The sequence below is a fragment of the Hirundo rustica genome, chromosome 10, assembly GCF_015227805.2.
Source record: "Hirundo rustica isolate bHirRus1 chromosome 10, bHirRus1.pri.v3, whole genome shotgun sequence".
Classification (NCBI taxonomy): domain Eukaryota; kingdom Metazoa; phylum Chordata; class Aves; order Passeriformes; family Hirundinidae; genus Hirundo; species Hirundo rustica.
The window spans coordinates 20,155,988-20,176,212 of NC_053459.1; the positions used below are offsets into that span (position 1 = coordinate 20,155,988).

The 20,225-nt window shown below is 36.2% G+C and overlaps 1 protein-coding gene across 8 annotated transcripts in view; it reads right to left on the minus strand.

The window, feature by feature from the left end:
- NAALADL2 (N-acetylated alpha-linked acidic dipeptidase like 2) overlaps nt 1–20,225 on the minus strand; it is a 430,994-nt gene that overhangs the window by 72,305 nt on the left and 338,464 nt on the right. For all 8 annotated transcript variants that reach the window (XM_040074855.2, XM_040074854.2, XM_058422010.1 and 5 more), the window contains 2 exons: nt 18,512–18,717; nt 16,882–17,001 (listed from right to left, as the gene is read on the minus strand). In XM_040074855.2, the coding sequence (XP_039930789.1) occupies nt 16,882–17,001; nt 18,512–18,717 (326 nt within the window). The remainder of the gene's footprint in view (nt 1–16,881; nt 17,002–18,511; nt 18,718–20,225) is intronic.

Consider the following 20,225-nt stretch of genomic DNA (forward strand, 5'->3'; position numbering starts at 1 on the left):
ATATAGGAGAATGCTTTACATGCTGTGCTCTTCCAATCTGTTTTTATTGTTATGCAGACTCCACAACACCAGCATTCTTCAACTCCTTGGTAACAACTGCGAAGTTCATATAGGGTGTTTTGCATTCATTAAACAAATATTTCCCCAGTCTAATGCACTTAAATGTTCGACAATTAATAAAACTAATAGAATTAATTTTAAAAAGGTCTTTAGAAATGTATCTAGAATAAACTATTAGCAACACACAACTAACTCTAAGTTGGTGGAGTAGCCAAACTACATTTCTTCAGCTGGTTAACTTTACAGGAGAAACACGAGCTGGCTGTGTTTAGAGCACTCAGCTGCTCAGGCTGGGCTCCACTGTGGAGAGGAACTGGAGGAAACCAAGCCACTGGTGAGCCAGGAACCAAGGAGTGCTTCCTGTCACTGCAAGGATTCACAGGTTATTCATCATCGAAGAATTTTATTTCTCTGAAGCTCATTTTGGCCTTTAGCACCATCTTACAGGATTATGTTACAAATTTGAGTAAATTAAGAGTACCATATGGCCACATATACGTTTAATTTGAGTTAATGTCCTAAAATAGCTCTGACACATTTGAAGTATTTCATTGCAGATCTCATTAGTTAGTGCTGTTTACCACTTTACTTGACTCCAGCTTAACTTAAAACATTACTACCTTTTGAAAGTGGATTAAAATATCTAAGGAGCTTTCAACAAGGCAAGTGAAAAATGAACATTTTTTCTTACACTATGTCAGTGAACCCAGCTTCAGAACTACAACGAGGAAGCTTATTCTTCATGAATAATCAATCTCTATTTCTGAGCTGAATCACCACCTGTGTCAGAGACTGGTGCAATTAAGGACCTGAGGTATAAGATGAAGTAAAATTTTCTAAAGAAAGAGCTACAGATTTTATTTAATTCATCACAGACCTTGTAAAAACGCAGAAAGCAGGAGATTAGCATCTTTATTACACTAAATATGTAAATTAACAACAACAGGTAGCAAAGCCCAGAGAAGCTGCACAGCAAAGGACTCACAGGTCTGTCTCTCACCCATAAACACCTGCTACACTCTGGCATACAGATCATTACAGGCAGAAGGCTTGTTGGTTCTTAAAAAAAATATTAATAGATGACTGCCAAAGGCTATTGAAAAAAACCCATGGAGTTCCTAGGAATTGCATTAATTCTATGGCAAGCACACGTCTCTGTTTTCTCCCAGCTGACTATCAGGTTTGGCTCTAAACATCCTGTTCTGCTCTTTTTTGATTGATTATACATATTGCTATTGGAGCAATTCAGCTCTTCATCAAATTATTAGGGAGATTTAATATGGCATTTTGCCTTACAGACCTCAAAGTGCTTTTCAAACCAACTAAAGGCAAGCAAGGTACATAACATTTCTGTCTTGCCCAATATCATAGAGCAAAACAACTACATAAAAATTAAATGCAAGGCATTTCCTCAATTTTGAGCCTTATCAAGCTGAAATGGTTCAAGTATGCGCATGAAAATAATTCTAAATTATATTCACTTGTTCTTTTTCTGTGTAAGAAAAGAAAAGCTAAATGTGCTGCTGATAATTAATATGCTATAGAGGGAGAGAGGTTGTGGTTTAAATAGCCTGAATGTTACACACCACTGATGTGATGTATTTGCCTATTTATATAATGCAATCATTTGATTACCTGATTAAAGCTACACCAAGAAACCTTATGAGGTAGAGTAACTAACTTGCTGCATTTAATTGTTATATTAAGAGCAAAGTAATTAATTAAAAATGAATAAAATGTTGGTTCCTTAGTTTCTTAGCAATTTTTCCTTCCTGCTTATACATGTTTTCATTTAAGCATGCATGAAGCCTTACGGAAAATATCCAAAATATTAACATTATTAATGACCTTTAAGGACAACATGAAGACTGGTGAAATTCTGTAGCACTGCAAAATCAGTTGCAGAAAAGAGGAATTTAAATCTCAGAAACTGCCCCTAGTTTGGGTTCTTCAGGACAAGCGAAGTGAGAGATGCTTCTTGCACACAAACACATTCCACTGAAAGGAACTTATCACCAGGGAAAAACAACTCCCTCAAGAATTGTGTTTATGGAAAGTCATCAGGGACAAGGAATTCAGCACCATCTGAATCCCTCTGATACTCAGGGACAGCGCAGGTGATTCTCAGACTACAACTACAACCCCAGGGATCAGGGTTAGACATTTCAAATTTCTCCACCTCCAAAGTACCCCATGTTTTCAGACACAAAAGCTCCACACCTGGAAATTCCAAGAGTAAACAGTTTTCTAGGCTGTGCAGGCAGGTAGAGCTGCATTTTCACAAGAAAAAACCTGCCTTTTCGATAAACCTCATGGCTTCAAAATAATTGCTCTTTTAAAAAGCCTGCAGGTGTTCTGCATGACAGAGAAGGCTTTTTTTCATCCAGAGGGGAAGAAGAAACTGAAAATGGTGACAAACACAATACTTTCAAAAGGTCAGGTCAAACCAAGATTAGCCAAGTCCCAGTTTTGATATTGTATTCAGATTTCTACTGAACCAAGGAAAAGTCAGTTTACCTGAGCAACACAAGCTGCCAAAAGCAAAACTACAGTTCTGCCTTTCAAAATTGCGTGAAGCAATTTCTGCATTTCAGTGGTGCTTCCTAAAAAACGGGAAATTACAATACCAGTGGTTATAAAACAAAGCATTGAAAAATATCTATGCTTGGAACAAAATATTTAAATATATTGTTATATGTTGTACTATTTTGCAAACTGGAGTTATTTTTTATTTTGTTTACAGCTAGAAAGCATGAGACAAACTTAATCCTGTAATTCTTGTTCAAGGCTTTGGTTTCTGTTAAGCAGTATTTGCATACTTTTAAATATTTGTATTAAAAAAAAAAAAAATTACCATCAGTGTAGTCTTTATAATAAATGGTACCTCACAGAACTAAATCACATTTTAGATGCAAAATTTACATCAAACTGGTAGAAAATACAAAAGTAAGGTAGTAAAAATTATATAGTGTAAATTTAATTTTCTATCCTGCACTTTTTCTACATTTAACTTTATCTACTGACAGTCTTTCTCTGATTCCTGATGCTTGTTACGTGATTCTGAATTACATTTATCCTTCCTATAACAAAATTGAAGTCCCATGCCTCATTGAGTCAGATGTACCTGTAGCCAATGCTCAGTACAAACTGCTAGGAATTTTAATGGCTTTTTAAAGGAAGGTAAAAATCAAGCAAGTATGTTCCCATTTGCTAAGAGAATTTCAGAGTAATCAAATATTTAAAGCTAAAGTTACATAGCATGAATTATATAAGTGGCAAGACTGCAATGGGTTGCTATCAGCAGTTCCAAGTATCTCAGTACCTTAAAAATTTAGTTATAAAGTTAAAAAAAAAAAAAAAGTTGAGAAACTGTTGCACACACCTTTGGTAGCTGTGTTTCTCCAAAGTCTGCATTACCCCAGAAAATACTGCATTACAACTTCTTCCATATTTTTCCATCAGCACAGGAAAAGGCAAACTCTCCAACACTTTGGGTAAAGTAACTTTCAAGACTGAATTTCCATGACCACAGGCTCAGCCTCACTATTCAGTGAGTTACACTTATTTCAGGAAACTGCTCAAAATTGTACTCCATCACGATGGACAAGCCAGAAAATACTCTATATTAAGAGGGAACCTGTCTCCACATCCAACACTCAAAACTTCGGATGCTTTTTTCCTCTACAGCTTATGCTTTTTGATCTAGTTTTGGATAAAAAATATTTTTGAGCATGCAATGGTTGCATGTGTAATTGAAGAACGCAGTCAGTCTGTTTTCTGATTATGCAAAAAGGAGAACTCCCCTCGACTTAATGGTGCTCAAGCTTTTTCTTGCTTTTATTCAGTAGTAGGAACACTGGTCAGTGTTACTTGTCACATATTTGCTGAGATACTGTGAAACCAAGGTTTAATAAAATGCAAATTAATTTGGTCTAGTATAAAACACTAATAATCTGGGACTTAATAAGAACTGCATGACTTCCCCAAATGTTTTGTGCTGTTGTTTGTTCCTAATATAAAAGCATTGCTTAAGTGGGTGAAAAGACTTGACGAGGCCTCATTTTCAACAGGTTGAAATTTGTACTCCAAGCCGTGGCTTGTAAATCATTTTAAATGCTTGAAGGCATTCTCATTCTGTAATATGTAGAGTCAGAAAAACTGTGAACCCATTTTGGTGTAGTCTAACTTTGTGATGATCAGGTTCTGCCATGCTACTCATTTTTGGGACTCATCGTTCAAACCCTCCAAATGGATATTAAATAATTCATGCCAGTGAGATTACAGCCCTGCTTCTCCATACCCCCCAGGAGAAAAAAGAAGACAGATGTTACTTTTCACTCTGAAGGGGACAGATATGTACATTCACTCTATTCTTTGAGGGGCTGTATTTCAGGATCTCCTAAGTATCCCAAACAGGTCAGTCATGGGGAGGTTGGATGTCACATGAATATGCAGTATCACTTTGCTCACTGGTCTTCAATACATCAGCACAAAGAGAAAAAAACTGGGAGAGAAAGCTTCTATGACATCATTTCCAGAAGAAGTGAATTAAGGCTCACCTGGTAAAGCAAACCATAAAGTGAATTTATGGGGTTTTAATGACCAACACTACCCCTTCAGTAGGCACAGCACACACCTGCAGGAGACATAGCTCTCATTTATGGAACCAAATGGCTCAAGTTACCCCAGAGCTCCATCCTTCTCCTGGAAAACAAAACAAACTCAAACCACACCACACACGGAGTAAAATCTGTGCTGATATGGCAGCACCCAATGTTAGAAACCAGGCCCACTGCTGGGTGTAACATGGGTACTACAGTTGGTATCTATTCTAATTTACATTTCCCCAGCTATCAGCATTCCCATGCCATGCCTTTGAGCTCCAGAGAGCTCAGGATCTGAGGCACTTCTACCAGAAATGTTTGCCAGAACCACTTGCCAATGTGCAGATGGGCTCAGCAGACATCCCCATGAGCTTTACCATAAAGCTGACCCAGAGGAGCAGATCCATCAGCTCTGCAGGGATCAGCTGTCTGCCACCCTTTCCCCATGCAGGGGTTTGTTTCACCCAGCTGAGATCTTCAATCTGCTGTTTATGAGCATGACATAAACTCACGTTTCACTAGGAAAAAAAAATAAAGGAAAATCACTGATCCTTGTCCTACGAGTGAACATATTACATGTCTCATATTCCCTGCTCCTCCACACCCATTCCCAATACCCAATGCTGTATCAGATCTTTTAAGGGGTCTAAGGATCCTCTGGAATCATCCTGCACACCTCTAACAATGCACACAGAGGTAGGACAGACCCCAACACCCACTATCCAGGTAAGAGGCACACAGATATAAACAACCATGGCACAGCCAGTGCAACAGTCAGGTTTTTTAAACTGGCAGAGAAATTTGCCATCAAAATCTCTGACTTTATTACTGTAATCAAAGACTGAATTTCAGTCATAATAGACACAATGGAAGAAACTTTTTATGGCAAAGAACACCAAAAATCATTAATTCTTTGGAAGAACTCCCCTGACATACGGGTAAACTATGGCAAATCTTCCCTGGAACAAGCCCAAGGAAATTTACTGCTGACAACGCTTTACCTTGCCCTGAAACCTGCAGTCTGACACTGAAACTTCTTAACAGCAACTATGCATGAACAAATCACCCCCTTCAAGCCACACACAAACCCCATTTTTCAGTCTTTGAAATGGAAAGTCACTCCCACCACTCCATACAGACCATGAAGGTCAATAAACCACCATCATATTTTTCAACTAAAAACCCTCTTCTGGACTTCAATGGGAATTGAGCAAATGGTATAATAACAGTATTTGCACTTAAGATATCAAGTATCTGTAGAAATTGAATTTTTCAGGAAGTTAATCACAAAGCAGATTTATTAAAGTGTGTCAGCACCACAAATGCAGGTCTCCAGGCTCCACTGCGAGATAAATTAAATCATCCAAAAGATGTCAAACTATTTTATTTTTACAGCAGTGGGGTACTGTAATACTCTTTTCCTGACTGGATTCTTCCAAGTTTTATCTACTTAAACCACAAGAAAGCGTCCTTGGTATTGCCTCTGTACAAAAAAATATAGCAGTGAGGAAAGGAGAAGAGAAAAACCTAGAGAAGGAAAAGCCATTTGGTCAGATGACTTTTTCTTTCTGGTTTCCAAAGGAAGTTCACTTGAACTTGGTTTCAAGAGCTATGAAATATTAGGGCTTGGGAGAAGAACTTCAACTACTTTAATAAAATATGTTTTTTACCAGGATGTGGTTTAACACTCTGTTTTAACATGAATCTGATCTAGTCCAAGTAACTTTGAAAAGATTTTCAACGAAACACACAGTAGCCAGCTACTACACAAAAGTCATCATACATCTAAATGATGTGTTTCTTTGTGCTCTGAAAATGAAGATTATTATTTGAGAAAGTTCTAAAACCTAAGTATGGCATTGAACAGGGATATTGTAATTTCTATGTACTGTTAAGTACTAGAAAACTAAAAACACATTTAAACTTTGTTATGAAAATGAGGCATTTAAATTATAAGGTTTCAGGGATATGCCACTGCTTTTTCACAGTTAGCAAGGAAATCACAGAAAGGATAATGTATTTTATTTCAGAACTGATTAGCAGAGTTCTACAATACAGACAACTAACTGATAGTTTCTAATTACTGCACAATATAATCTAAGAAAAATATCTATAACACTATATTTCAGGTTTCATCCTCCAAATTTCAATCTTTAAAAGTTAATTTTGAGGTAGTAAAATTGAACCTTCTGAAACAATACACACAGAGTCTGCAAGGGAGAAATGTTTTCACTGCACAAATTGAGACAACAAATTGACAAATCCAGTGAAGTGCATTCTAAAACTATTTATTCTGGTAAGGAAGACTAATGAATGCTACATATCTATATCTATATCTATCTGAGAATATTAAATAATACAGCATCTACATGAATTTTCAAAGGTGTGGATTCTAGTAAGCAGTGTGGGAAAAATTTACTTCACAACCCCATACATTTTAATGGACTAAAGCTATTGAATCCCATAAACAGGAGCTCATTTTTCCCTCAATATTAAATCTTTCTCTGTGCATTCCACCTGCCACAGTTTGTATCTCTGGCCTCACTGCCATAATTGCATATGCAAATAATTGTATGGCTAGGAATAGTCTTCCTCAGCTCAGGAGTTTTATTCATAGATACAAGATCAAGTGTGCATTTGCACAAACACACAGACAGACACATGTTTTCAAATTATAAACAGCCTGGAAGCTCCAGAACATGATTTTCATTGTCCTGGTTGTTTAGCTGTGCATGGTTGGTATTTATATAAGAAATCACATAGAAGAACTCAGATGTATTTAATAACATCCATTCTGCCACAACTGAGAGTTGTGGGTCTGAAGCCAAATACAACATTTATATTGTCTACTTTCTCTTTTTCTTTTTAAAATAGGGAATATTCTTATACTGAGATCAGTCGCTTTCATGTGAGTGGCAATTTTCTATCCACTAAATAATGAAGGTGTTGACTAGCACTGAATTTACTGCTTCTGTCTGAAAAATGTTGGTAGAAAAAGCTCCATTCCAAGCTGGTTCTCCACTGACATGTAGCACCTCTGGAAATTTATCAGTCAGTTTGTGTAAACTGGAAATCCATGATTAATAATGATCCTAAACCAATGTTTTTATAGTGATTTCCAGAGTATCATTAAAGAAGTTACATACAAGTCTGTGCTATCTTTATAAAATGAACATGGAATTCCTTCAAAAGATTAAAAATTATTTTCATGACACAGAGATGTGAAAAAAAATATGACTGGCATTAATTACCCTCCTTCTAAATCCTGTTTAAATCAATTATAAGTTCATTTCATCTGGAGTTATTATCGATATTAATCAATCTACAGTTACAGAGGTCATTGCAATTCTCCTTTGTAATGTTGATTTAATGTTATCTCTCTTTTAACTTCTGGAACATCCTTGGCTGCCAGATTTCAGAGCCCACAGCTCATTTTAGCTAAGATACCCTGGATGTTACTTTGGGTACCCTGGGCTTTGTTGCCTTATGGCATCTTGAGACTTTACAGCACAATTAATTCAAGCTTTTTCTTCATTTTCCTGACAGGATGCCATAGGATGCCTTAATAACTTCAAATTACAGATTTTGTGCACACTTAAAAATTTAATATTTACGTAGCAAGACAGAGAAAATTACCTATATTGTCTTCTTCCATTTTTATGATTTCCTATTAGTTAATCTGAAAAACATCAGTCGTACGTTAAAAACTAATACAAAATCCACTTCCCTTGCTTGTCTGAGACACATCAGTTAATTTAAAACACCAAATTTCATATTAAGTTTGAGGAAGATATATCAATTCTCTGAAGTTGATATTCAGTGTGTAATTTTCTTTTGTGTATAATGATAGCTTTTGTTCAAAAGGTAAAAAGGTGACTGCAAGGAAGAATAAAGATCACCCATGGAAGAAAGGGAAAACAAACATTGCTCTTTAACTGTGGTGGCTTCAATAAATGAGAGAAATTGTTCCAAATTATTGTGATAGAAGCACCATGATAGAAATCAAGCACAGATCATCTGAGTAAGTTTTATAATCGTGAAGACTGGAAGCTGAAACACATCAGAGAAACTTACTTCTGCAGTAGAGTGAGGAGCTGGATCAAATAATTGCTTGAAGCCCCTGTAAGTTTGGGTTTTGTGTCATCAAAGGTGCTTTACACTTTGATTTGGATGTACAAGCTACCTCATCACACCTCCAATTTAGCATCTGTGAAATAAAATTCTCAATTCCTTTATTAAAAAAAGCCAAACAACCAAAACCCCAGAGAAACCCAAACCAAGTCAACTGCCCGGTTTTTTTCATTTGTAACAATGATCCATTAATTTACAGGGAGAAAAGATTTTATGTGATTTTTTTTGCCCACCCTTCAGAGCCCCAAATAAATATACTATAATAAATAGAATAAATAGAATAGAATCGAATTGAATAGAATCGAATAGAATAGAGTATGTTCCAAGGCACCCTCAGTTCTGAGCATTCAGTTCCATTTTAGCTGCACAGGCAACTGTTATGCAACCTTACCTGAACATATTTTGTAAATAAGATTTACGATACTTCTGTTTGGAGTTAATTAAGTACTTTGAGTGACAGCTGCAAATAACTACTGCTAATTGTTTCAAATAAAAATCTAATCATTACACAAAGCTTGATAAGCAAGCCAAATGCAACAGACAAAATGCAAGAAATAAAATACAGCATACAAGAGAAGTTTTTTTAAAGTAATGAATTTAAAAGCAAATGTGATGTTTTGTAATTAGCACGAAAGACAGAAATTTAAAAACATCATACTGCTACAGAGTTCTTGTACTCTATCTACTATGTCAGCCTATACCATATAACATTATATTCTCCTTTGTTCATAAGTTACTACTTGCTATAGATTTATTTTTCAGAGTTAAAATTACCATTACCATCCTCTTCATCCCAACCAGAAAGAAAGAAACAACTTAAAGTATTTCTGTTTTAGCTTTTTAAATGTTTCCTAGTAGCCTAAATTCCAACTTTTCTACTGAATTTCAACATCCTTAGGTTTTGGTATTTTTTTTGATAAAAGCATGACATTGAAATTTGCTAAATTTACAGGATTTTTAAAAAGTATGCTGGTCACTTTTCCATTTCATGAGAGAAACTTTCAAACAATAAGCTAACTAAATAAAAGCTTTTGAGTATCACTGAGATTTCAGATATTTATTAAATAATTAGCAGTAAGAGAAAATGTGAATGAACTAAGGGTATATTTTCCACAAATATTTTGATATATTTATGGATTTCAAATTGCAAAATAAGTAGGTAATTTTGAAACTTTTAGTTAGCCAGAACTGCAGAAACTGAAATCCTTTCCTTGCCTGTCACAGACAGTGGAAACATATGAAACATCAGGAAGATCACCTACATCCTCAGTCTCACAAACCCACGAGCTGTTTATTAATATTAAATATTGCTCTCCTATTCCATTCAGACACAGAACACAACATTTTTCTAGGAGTGCTCAAAAGCCTATGGAAAAAGAAAAAAAATCAATAGAAATAAATTAGAACTGGATGTGCAGCTTTTTAAAAACATTCAGAACTAACATTAAAAGCGATCATTCTCACGTTAAAATAAAAAATGAACATGTGAAAACTGAGAAGAAGCTAGTTCCCAGATTGATTTGTGTTTGTTTTTAGAAGTTTCCCTTCCAGTGCTGAATTACCCACTGAAGGTAGTACACTGAGCCTTTTTTAAGTAATTATACAATCATTATCTAATCAAGACAAGGATGATGTGCTACAAAGCAGAGAAGCCAGCAGCTCTTCTAAACCTCCTTTTGAAAGAAAAAGCATTTAAAGTGTTAAAAGAGAAGGCTGCAAAGCAGATTTTGAAATCCCTTTCAAAGCTCTGTCAGAGACAAAGGTTGGAGCTGTGTGACCTTTCACTGCCGAAAGAAAGCTTCTTGCAGAACCTCCAAGAAAACTATTTCTTGCATTTTGGCTTTTCCTGACATCTGAGGTTATCTGCTGTAAAATTTTCTCTGTTCTCTTCAGTGAAGTCCCATTCTGTGTGCACTTCAGGACAGGAGGAATACTATGGGAATTGCGGCTCTTTGACTCAATAAATAAAAATGCCTCTCAACTGCATTACTAATTAAAACCTCAGGAATAATTCGGAAAATACAGATATTTCTCACATATAATCAACTTGAAATTGCTTCTGAAATTTCATATTCCCTGTTTACGGTGTCCCAAAAATCTCACTTCTAGCTCTGATTAGTCTTTTTTTTTTTTTTACATTAGACAAGACACCATCACCAGAATCTGCTTGTGGCAAGTAGATGAAGAATGAACAAACCAGGCAAACCTGAGAACAGTTCAAGTTTATATTTGTGATTATTCAAACTATCACAGTTTTAAATGGATTTGGAATAATTTTCCTCACACCTGGTTTCAAAGAATTCATCAAAGGCATTCTAACTTCTTGCCAATAAATATGCCTACGTTAAAATTTTAAGATGTTTCTTTCCTTTTGATGACTGACATTAACCAGGTGAGGTGTTTGGAGATTTCTTTTCTTTTTCCTTCCCAAATTTGAATATTTCTTATACAGGTATGCCTAAATAAGAGACACAGAAGTTCAATTAACAACCTTAAATCAATCAAGCTTTTGTTTTTCACATGTAAGAACTGTTACTGTGACAACACTAACGTTAAAGGGGTGACAAATTTATGGAACATAAATATGCCCAATCACCATAATTTTGAGTGATTTTTCAACCTGAACCATAGAAGACAAGTGAGAGTCCTCCAAGCATGTACAAGGGTCCATGTTGAAAGAGAACTTCCAACCTCAAAATCTCCCAGAATGAGCAGGAATTCCAGAGTCTTCCCTGCACCCACTGGGGCTCAGGTCAACATTTTCACCTCAGTTATTGGCTTAGCATTCTACAGAGGTACTTTTACTCTTCCTGGGAAAAAAATATCTTAAAAAAAACACCCAAACCAAAACAAAAAACCCCAAAGAAACAACCAAACCCCCCCATCCAAATCAAAAACTCCCCCCAAAACCCCACACCTTCCCAGGTTTCTACAGGCCTTCAGTTCTTCCCACTCCTCTGACTTCTGTGATCTGCCCAGTACTCTATGAAACACTCACAATTTTACAACATAAGAGACAGAGGTACATAATTTAAAAATAAACATCTCCATGCTTGTCCAAAGAACAATCAATCACAGCTCCAAGGCACACTGAGACAGGGAGCAGAAGTGTGTCAAAGAGCACCTGAAACCTTCTCCTTCAGAGGATGTCAGGTTCAGCATGCTCAGAAATGCCATACTGATACTTCTGGCAAGGTTAAATACATATGGCATGACTGAAAATAGGTCACCTTTTATATTATAAAAGCAAACAAATGGTCTGCTTTTCACTACACAGGTGTTGTTTTTTTTTCCAACAAGGATCTGCAAACTAAAGAGTAAATTGTGCTGCACAAGATTTTGTTTCCTTTTCTGTGACATGCAGAACTAAAGCCAATGGCTGCACCTGTTGTGGACCAAACAACATAACACAGACTTAAGTCTCACTTCAGTTTATACTAATTTCTCATCAGTTCTGATTTAAAGGTGCTTTCTTTCTTTTTCGTTATTTGGCCTTACAACTAATTTTTGCACATGCATTTCCTTCCTATGGGTTGTTTGTGTAGTACAGCTTATACCTATTGAGTCAATTTAATTTCATCCAACAACATTGTTAATAATGATGAGAGAAACATCAAGAGAAACTTTTCAACTATTTCTGTTTATGTAGAAACTTTAAAATATCCAGAGCTCTCAATCTATCTTCTTCTGTAAGAACTAAAAGTTTACTTTTAAACTCTGCACATGAAAGGTTTTCTATCGCTAAGAAAACATCTTTCTATTATCATGAAAAAGTCAATTCTGAAGGGAAATAATCAAGATGAAATTAAACAAAGGAATATTTAGACAGAAGAGAAGTTAATTTTCCAATACTGTAGTCTGGCTAAAATGTCTGGAAGGGAAAAACTATTCCCTTACATAGTACAGCTCATTATATGAGACAATATTAACTAGATTGAACAACAGAAACCCTGAACCAAGCCCCATTTCTGCAGCAGAAAAGGAATTACTTCCCTACCCCAGTACTACATTAGAAGGTAGTAAAAATGTTCAGATTTATTCAGCTTCATTCATAATGGCTATCAAAGTAGACATTTACATTTCAAAAAATAGAAAACTTTTCTGAAAATATACACCACTTATACCTCTGTTAGAAATCTGTGTAAATAGGGAAGGACATGGAAGCAGAAGCTTGAGTCATCAGGAACAAAGGAATTTTATCAGATCCCCAATAAGATCACAGCTGGAAAACTGGTTCATTATTACATTATGTCTTGCTAACAAACTTTCCTCCAGATTTAACACCAATAGTACTTTCATAACATCAAAATATATGAGTAGGTTAAATTACTCACTGTCCAAATCTGCATTTATGTATTAAAATAATTCAATTTGGAAGAAGAATGAAAAAATATTGAACAGCGGAAAAAGCAGCATTTTATCAAAAGGAAAACGTGGTTACAAGATGCAAAACAACCTCCTGCAAATCAGATCCACCATTAAATATCCACAGCATAAACTTCACATTCTCAAGTGATTTTCTTTTGTTCTCAACACAAATATAAAAAGTAACACCAGTAACCAAATCTAACACTAGAAGTGATGATAGGTTAGGACTGAAAGCTCATGGGGAAGCAACAGTCTTCTTTTTTTAAGGCATAGAACAAGCAATTCAAATAATCATGTCTTTTCTTATTTACAGCTACTGATATACGACACTGGGAGATCCACTATTAATGGTGACAGTGTAAAAAATTAAGAAACACACAGAAGCTGGAAGAAGTGAATCGATGCTGACATTAATGTAAGACTTTTTTTTTTCTTTAAAAATTAAGAAATAATGATAGTAACATCTATGCAGAAGTTTACCTCTGTTTTTACTACATAAAGAAAAGAGAGCTTTCTGTCAATAACACCACCTTCAAATGTAGAGATGTTTTATGCCTTTTACTCCATTAGTGGAAACAAATACTGATAAATAGCATGGAACAATACTTGGCACAGTCATTTTTAATGATCAACTCGTTCATCAATAGCTTTAAATCACTCTTTTCCTTGGAAGACAGGAGCAGTAAGTTTTGTTGGGCTCAGCAATAACAGCAGACCTGGAGTCTGACGGTCACACAATCAGTTAAAAGAGAGCAGCAATGAATTTATGTTTCATAGTAACTTTTTTTCTCTTTGTGACATGTCCATTATAGAAAAAATCATTAACAGCCTTATTTACAGAGAATGAATCCCAGCCTCGAACAACCCCAATTTACCAATGACACTCTGCCAACAAATGGTGATTCACCAACTGAGCAAGTGAATTAACCATCATTTTCTGTACAAAATAACAGTAGACAAAAATATAACTTGGCAGTACTTCCCTCTCGTTAATGTGGACACTAATTAGTTATATAAAAAAGATTTGAATTAAATATGTCAAGGTCTCAGAACTGTTTGAGTTTCTCTTTGCTTAATTAATCCAAATATTTAAATTAGCTTCTTCGAGTAATTTGGTGTTTCAACCAGAATCCCACAGACAGGCATATAAAATTATTATTTGCAGACTGCTTATGTAGCTGCCTTTTGAAACCTGCAACTAATATGAAGATATAATCCCTTTATAAAAAAACCCATTCTTTAAGAAACATGGTCTCTGTTAATTAGCCAAGCACTTATTCTATTCTCTGATTGCCAGACCTCACGTAGCAGACAAGTTATTAAGTTTCCTGATTCTTCTTTTCATTGTTAAGTTTAGAATATCCATACAAATGACATTTCAGCTAAAACTTCTTCCCTACTTTTCCCAGAAATGAAGAGGGGGGGAGGAAAAAAAAAAAGCTATTGTGGAATGCTACAGTGATTATCAACTGTCCACAATTTCATTTTAGGGAAAAAAAAAACATTTCTGTTCTAACCTATATTCAGAGCTCACACAAATTAAAATGATCCTTTACTCTTGTTGGAATTTTTAAGCTCTTCTTTGCAACCTGCACCACCTGGAAGCAAGAATCTCATGTGAATGGACTCACAATTTCTTCAAGATGAGATGAGCTCCAAAAAGTCACACCTCACCCCGTTTGCACTGTCATAACTTACAGGTAATCTGTAATTACATTGTCTTCCTGGCAAGTACTGAAGTAATATCAATATTCTTTATAAGCAGATCAGTCTTCCAGAGAAAATCTTCTGGACACATGGGAAATAGTGAGCACCCATGGGAACAAACAAGGATCTGTGCTGGGCTGTCCCATCACTGTCAATACATGTGACATGAATTCAGAAATCTAGCCAGCATTTGGAAGCAATAATTCCTATAAATCTTTTTTAATGTCACAAACTGTGTGACAGTTATATTAATTACAAATAATAATATCCTACAGAAGAGATAGCCATACAGATAAAATGCTTACAGGCATTTTATAATTCACTTTTTAAATGGGGCTTTATAAACATGCAGAAGGGATGCACTCTCAAAATTAAAGAATCAGAAGTGAGGTGGAAGGTGGTTACTGGTTAAAAAAAAAAAAAAAAAAAAAGACTACATTCTAGTCACGTTTTATTAATTAACAGGTGCAAGGCTGCTAAGAGGAGCTCTTCCCATACTGCTGAACAGAACACAACTGCTCTTACAAGAATTATAAAATATTGTTTAACATCACAGTAATAAAGCAGAAGTTTGCTTCCTTTTCAAAACAGAGGGCATGAATATACTAATATGGCATTTATTAGGATGGAAGAATCTAATAGAGTGACAAATAGATAATAAAGAGACTGCGGCAAAGCTCCAGACAATTTAGTTTTGAGATCACTGCCATGGATCGTGTCGCGGAATCAAAGAAATAAAATGAGAAAAAAACCAAATAGCTCAAGGACTTAATGTAATAAACTTATTCCCTTAAATGGAAAATACTTGTTTTAATGGAGCTAGAACTACCAACACCACTAGGTTAACAAAAGGCTAGCAACTTTTCAGGACAGTATTTCTTGCAAATACAACAGCTAAAACTGATAATAAAATTTGAATTGTCATATCCATAACACTGGAGACTCACATATATAACATTATAAATAATTTTCCACAAATGGAAGCGTTTTTCCCTCTGAAACTATGCTGCATAACATTTTTCATAATACTTACACAGAATAAATCAGACTCTTCCCATGAGGAAATTACCACTTAAACACTGAACAGAAGAAGTGGTTAAGACATTGCTAAGAAGCAATTTACTGATATCATTTCACTAACTTAGTTGAACAATTGCCAAGCCAGGTCAGTCTTAAACTGCATTTAATCCAAGATGCAGCTCTGAGGAGTGTTTACTACCAAATGCTTCAGGGGCAAGTCAAAGAAACATCAGAATAAGTATTCATTTGGCGAACTTACAAAAAAAACCATCTAAAAAGCATAATTTATGGAAGTGAAACTGAACTCCATTTTACACATACCACTTCAAACTGGTTTTGTCATTTAGAATGTGCCTTACACAATTTTCCATTCGTGTAAAATATTGCAATAAATTCAAAAACCTCAGGAACAGCAATAGGGTCATTAGTTTCAGGCCTACGTGCCCTTGCAGCAGTGCAGCCGTGGAATATTCTGACTGCAGATGAGCTGCACAGGCACTGCTGAGCTCGGAACCTGACACACTCACTTTAGACAGCATTTATTATGGCAGGAGCAACACTCTCCCTGTGTGTCATGTTACATCTGGTAAATATACAGGTTTAAATGCAAATTGAGAAACAGCCTGGAAAGACCTGATTAGGATGAGAAAAAATGTGCTCTCTGCTGAAGAATAACAACCACGTTACTTTAAAGCTGCCAAAAGGTAAAAACGCTGTAGGGCATGCAAGCATGGCCAGACTTTGCCTAACAAATAGGTGAAGTAAGTTATCCCTTCCAATCTCTTAATCTATTCTTTTTTAAATTAAAATTTGACCTGCTTACTTAAAAAAAAAAAAAAAAAAAAAAAAAAAAAAGGAAAACGGAAAACCATTCACGTGCATTTGTGAGGTTAAAATTCTTTAACAAAATAACCACTTAGTGCTGTCTAATGGTCTTAAGCAGGTCAACCATGTAAAAACCAGACGTGAAACCAAGTATTTTATTTCTAACCTCTGCTGCCAGCTGCTGAAGAGAAGGGGATGCAACAGGGTGTAAAGTTGAGTTGCCTGTGACTGGATTATGGAGGCTGACGTAGGCCACAACATTTCTGTGAAGAACGCTCCTGAGATCCTACAACACAAGCAGAAAAATGGTCTCTACTGTGCATCATTATAATTAAGGCTGGTTTTGTTCTTTTTGCTGCTTCTAGAGGAAAACTACACCCGACATTTCCATCCTCTGTGATCCCCCAAGTATTAGTTAACTACTGCTTCTTACAATATTCTCTTATGAACTTCAAAGGATATCGGAGTGCTGTTTCTCTATACAGCAGAAGTTATAATTCCATTTCACACATCATCTAAAGAAAATGCAAACAGGTCTGGGAGGAATTAAAAATTGCTACACTTGTAAGGCCAAAAATGAAAACATTACACACTGTGAAACAATATGATGGCATTTTAAACTTATGCCTGACAGAAGACAAACTTCAAAAGCAATCATTATCAACAGTTACATGCACTCACATATTTAGAGACCAAATTCAGATTTGAATTGCATAACTTTCCCAGTGTTTTCATTTTATTATTTTTTAGACTACAAAAATAGCATGTACAAACGGTTCCAATTATTATCTCTTTTTTAAAAGGATCCCCTTTGCCTTCTCAGTAATGAGTTCCTCTTTGCATGAAGTGGCTCTTTATATTGAACAGAAGGGGTGTAACACAATTACATCTGATGCAAAGCTGACTTGAAGTGGAACTAAACAAATTTTGCTGCCAGCCTGGATCTTTTCAATTTGATTTTTTCAACCCCTCTTGTTTCTGAAGAATAATCGTGTTGGAAATATGAAATTTCAATGAGGGCTAGCTGCTTCTTAGGCACGGTAAAAAGCAATTAACTCTTTATTTTATCTACTGTTTTAATTCATTGAACCATTAGAGCTGGAGAAGCAGCCATGAATTTCTCTCCCTAGAGGAGCGCCTACTCCTTTAATTTATGACCTGAAGTCTCTTTTAGCCATGTACAATCATCAACACTTTGTGGGGTATTTTCTTTCAACCAGCTGATTCCCATTCTGCTGAAAATGAGAGCCCAAGGAATCGTCTGTTTCGGATTGTATCCAACTCCTTAGCACAAATCTGTGAGAAGTGAATCAGCGCTAGCCACGGAGACTCTTCAAGGTTTTATTTAATTAATGCACACCATAGCATGGTTCTCTTCTTTCTCTCTTAATTCACTTCTCCCCACACTAAGCCTATCGATGAAAAATTATTAAACATTAAACTCTCAAGAATGTGAAAAAGCTCTTTAAGCTCCTTCTGTGCCTATGTAATTTTTTGAGGTTTTCCTCCCTCTGTCCAACCCTGGCAATACCCTTTTACAATAAATTAGGGAGGGAAATCAGAGGTGCTGTATATGCAGCCTCCACAGCCATGGCAACGTCCTGCCACCTCATTATTCCCAGGAACAGCCTCCATAGACGTTTTCCCTGGATTTGCTGCGTAGTACACGAATGAACACAGACCTCAGAGACCAGACAATGAGGCCCTATTTCCACGTGGTAACTTCACATTGTTTCCACGCCTGCAGCAGAAGGAATCCTCACGTCAGTCTGTGAGTCCTCCCCAGATGGTTTTACCTCAGCCCACTCGTAGGAGCCGACGTTGCCCAAGGCTGTTCCTCCCCAGGAGCAGAAGAGCAGGGTCCTGTCAGGCCTCCAGCCCCTCTTCACCTTTGGCATCAGGGCTTGGAGCAGGGCTGTGATGACAGCAGTGCTGCTGGCCCAGCCTTGCCCACCATAACCCCTCAAGCTGCTGTGATGGCTTCCAATGATGATGTACCTGTCTGAAATAAGGAATTAAAAAAAAACAACAACAACAACAAAAAAACCCCAAAAAACAACAACAACAAAAAACTTTTTTTTCCTGGATACTCAGATTAAAAGAATTGCAAGCAACCCTAAAAATAAACTGTATTAGTAGTGTGTAACGTCAGTAATGCAACACAAAGCTGTCAACGAAAATGTATATGATGATAGGCAAGACAATCATACAAGAATTATACATAAAAATGTGAGTACTACTTTAAAATGAACTAGTAAATAAATATATGTATACAGTTTTCTAAATTAATCCCCATGCCCTTGCCTTCCTTATCTGCTTATTGCTCTCTTTCTAGATCTGATACTGACCATTTTTACAGCCAGGACTAGGTCATATAGACAATCATGCTCACAATAGAGTGTTATGAAAAAAACCCAAAATAATAAGCAGGAAATGATCTTCAATACACATCAGCATTTAAAAAAAAAGGGAAAAAAAAAAAAAAAAAAAGGTGTGGCAGTACAATAGGAAACATAAATAAAATACACAAAGTATTAGTACTCCCTCACCTGGAAGATTGTGTTCAGTGCTCACCACCCTATCTCAAAAAAGACATGGCAGAAACAGCAGTGGAGCAGCTGGCAAGCAGATTAGAGATCAGGACTTAGCCTTCCCTGGAAGGAGACATTAAGATACCTGGACTGCGGGTTTAGAGAGAAGACATGGCAGAGGGATAGAGATAATGAATGATACAGAAATGGTAAGTCACACCTAGTAGCTGGGTTAATGCTGGAAGGAAGCATTTTATAGAATGAAAAGCAAGGAGTTTCAACCTGAAATAGAGAATATGCCTCTGATTACTCACAAAAAAACCCCAAAACCAAACATTTTTTTCCAGAGAAATAAAATTAAATCTTCATCTCCCAAGGCATTATACCTAACCCTAATACCACTCAGAAGGGAAAACAACCCCTTATTTTACTCCAGAAGGGATGATGCGTTATGAAATGACACGACTGACTGGTGTGACTGAGGCCTGTCAAGAAGCCAAAGCAGAGTTGTTCTGAATGTTAAACTATTAGACATTCTGTGCGAGATGAATCCACAACCCTCTCTGAAGGATTGTTTACTGGTTTTGCTCTGATATTTTGTATAAAGTCTTCTGGCCCAGATCTAGAGGCGCTCTCTCCCTATTTCTGGATACCAACAGACAGCAGAAGAACAGTTCTCAACAGTGAAGAACAGTGATGCCAGACCCACAGCAATCCCTGAGTGTAATTTGGGCTCCAAAAAGTGCAAAAGTTTTCTTTTTCTTTCTTTAACCAGGTGAACTCATTGACTTGCTGCCAGTTGATCACAACGCAGCAAGAGATAGTTGCCCACATTTTGCATTTGCTTATAAAATTAAAATATCTATTTGGTGATAGGTTTTGCAGTGACTGCTGCCTGGAAACAAAATTAATGGAACACTTTGATTATAAAAGCATTCTCTATCAAACTGGAGTTTTACCAGCATTGTTCAACAAAACA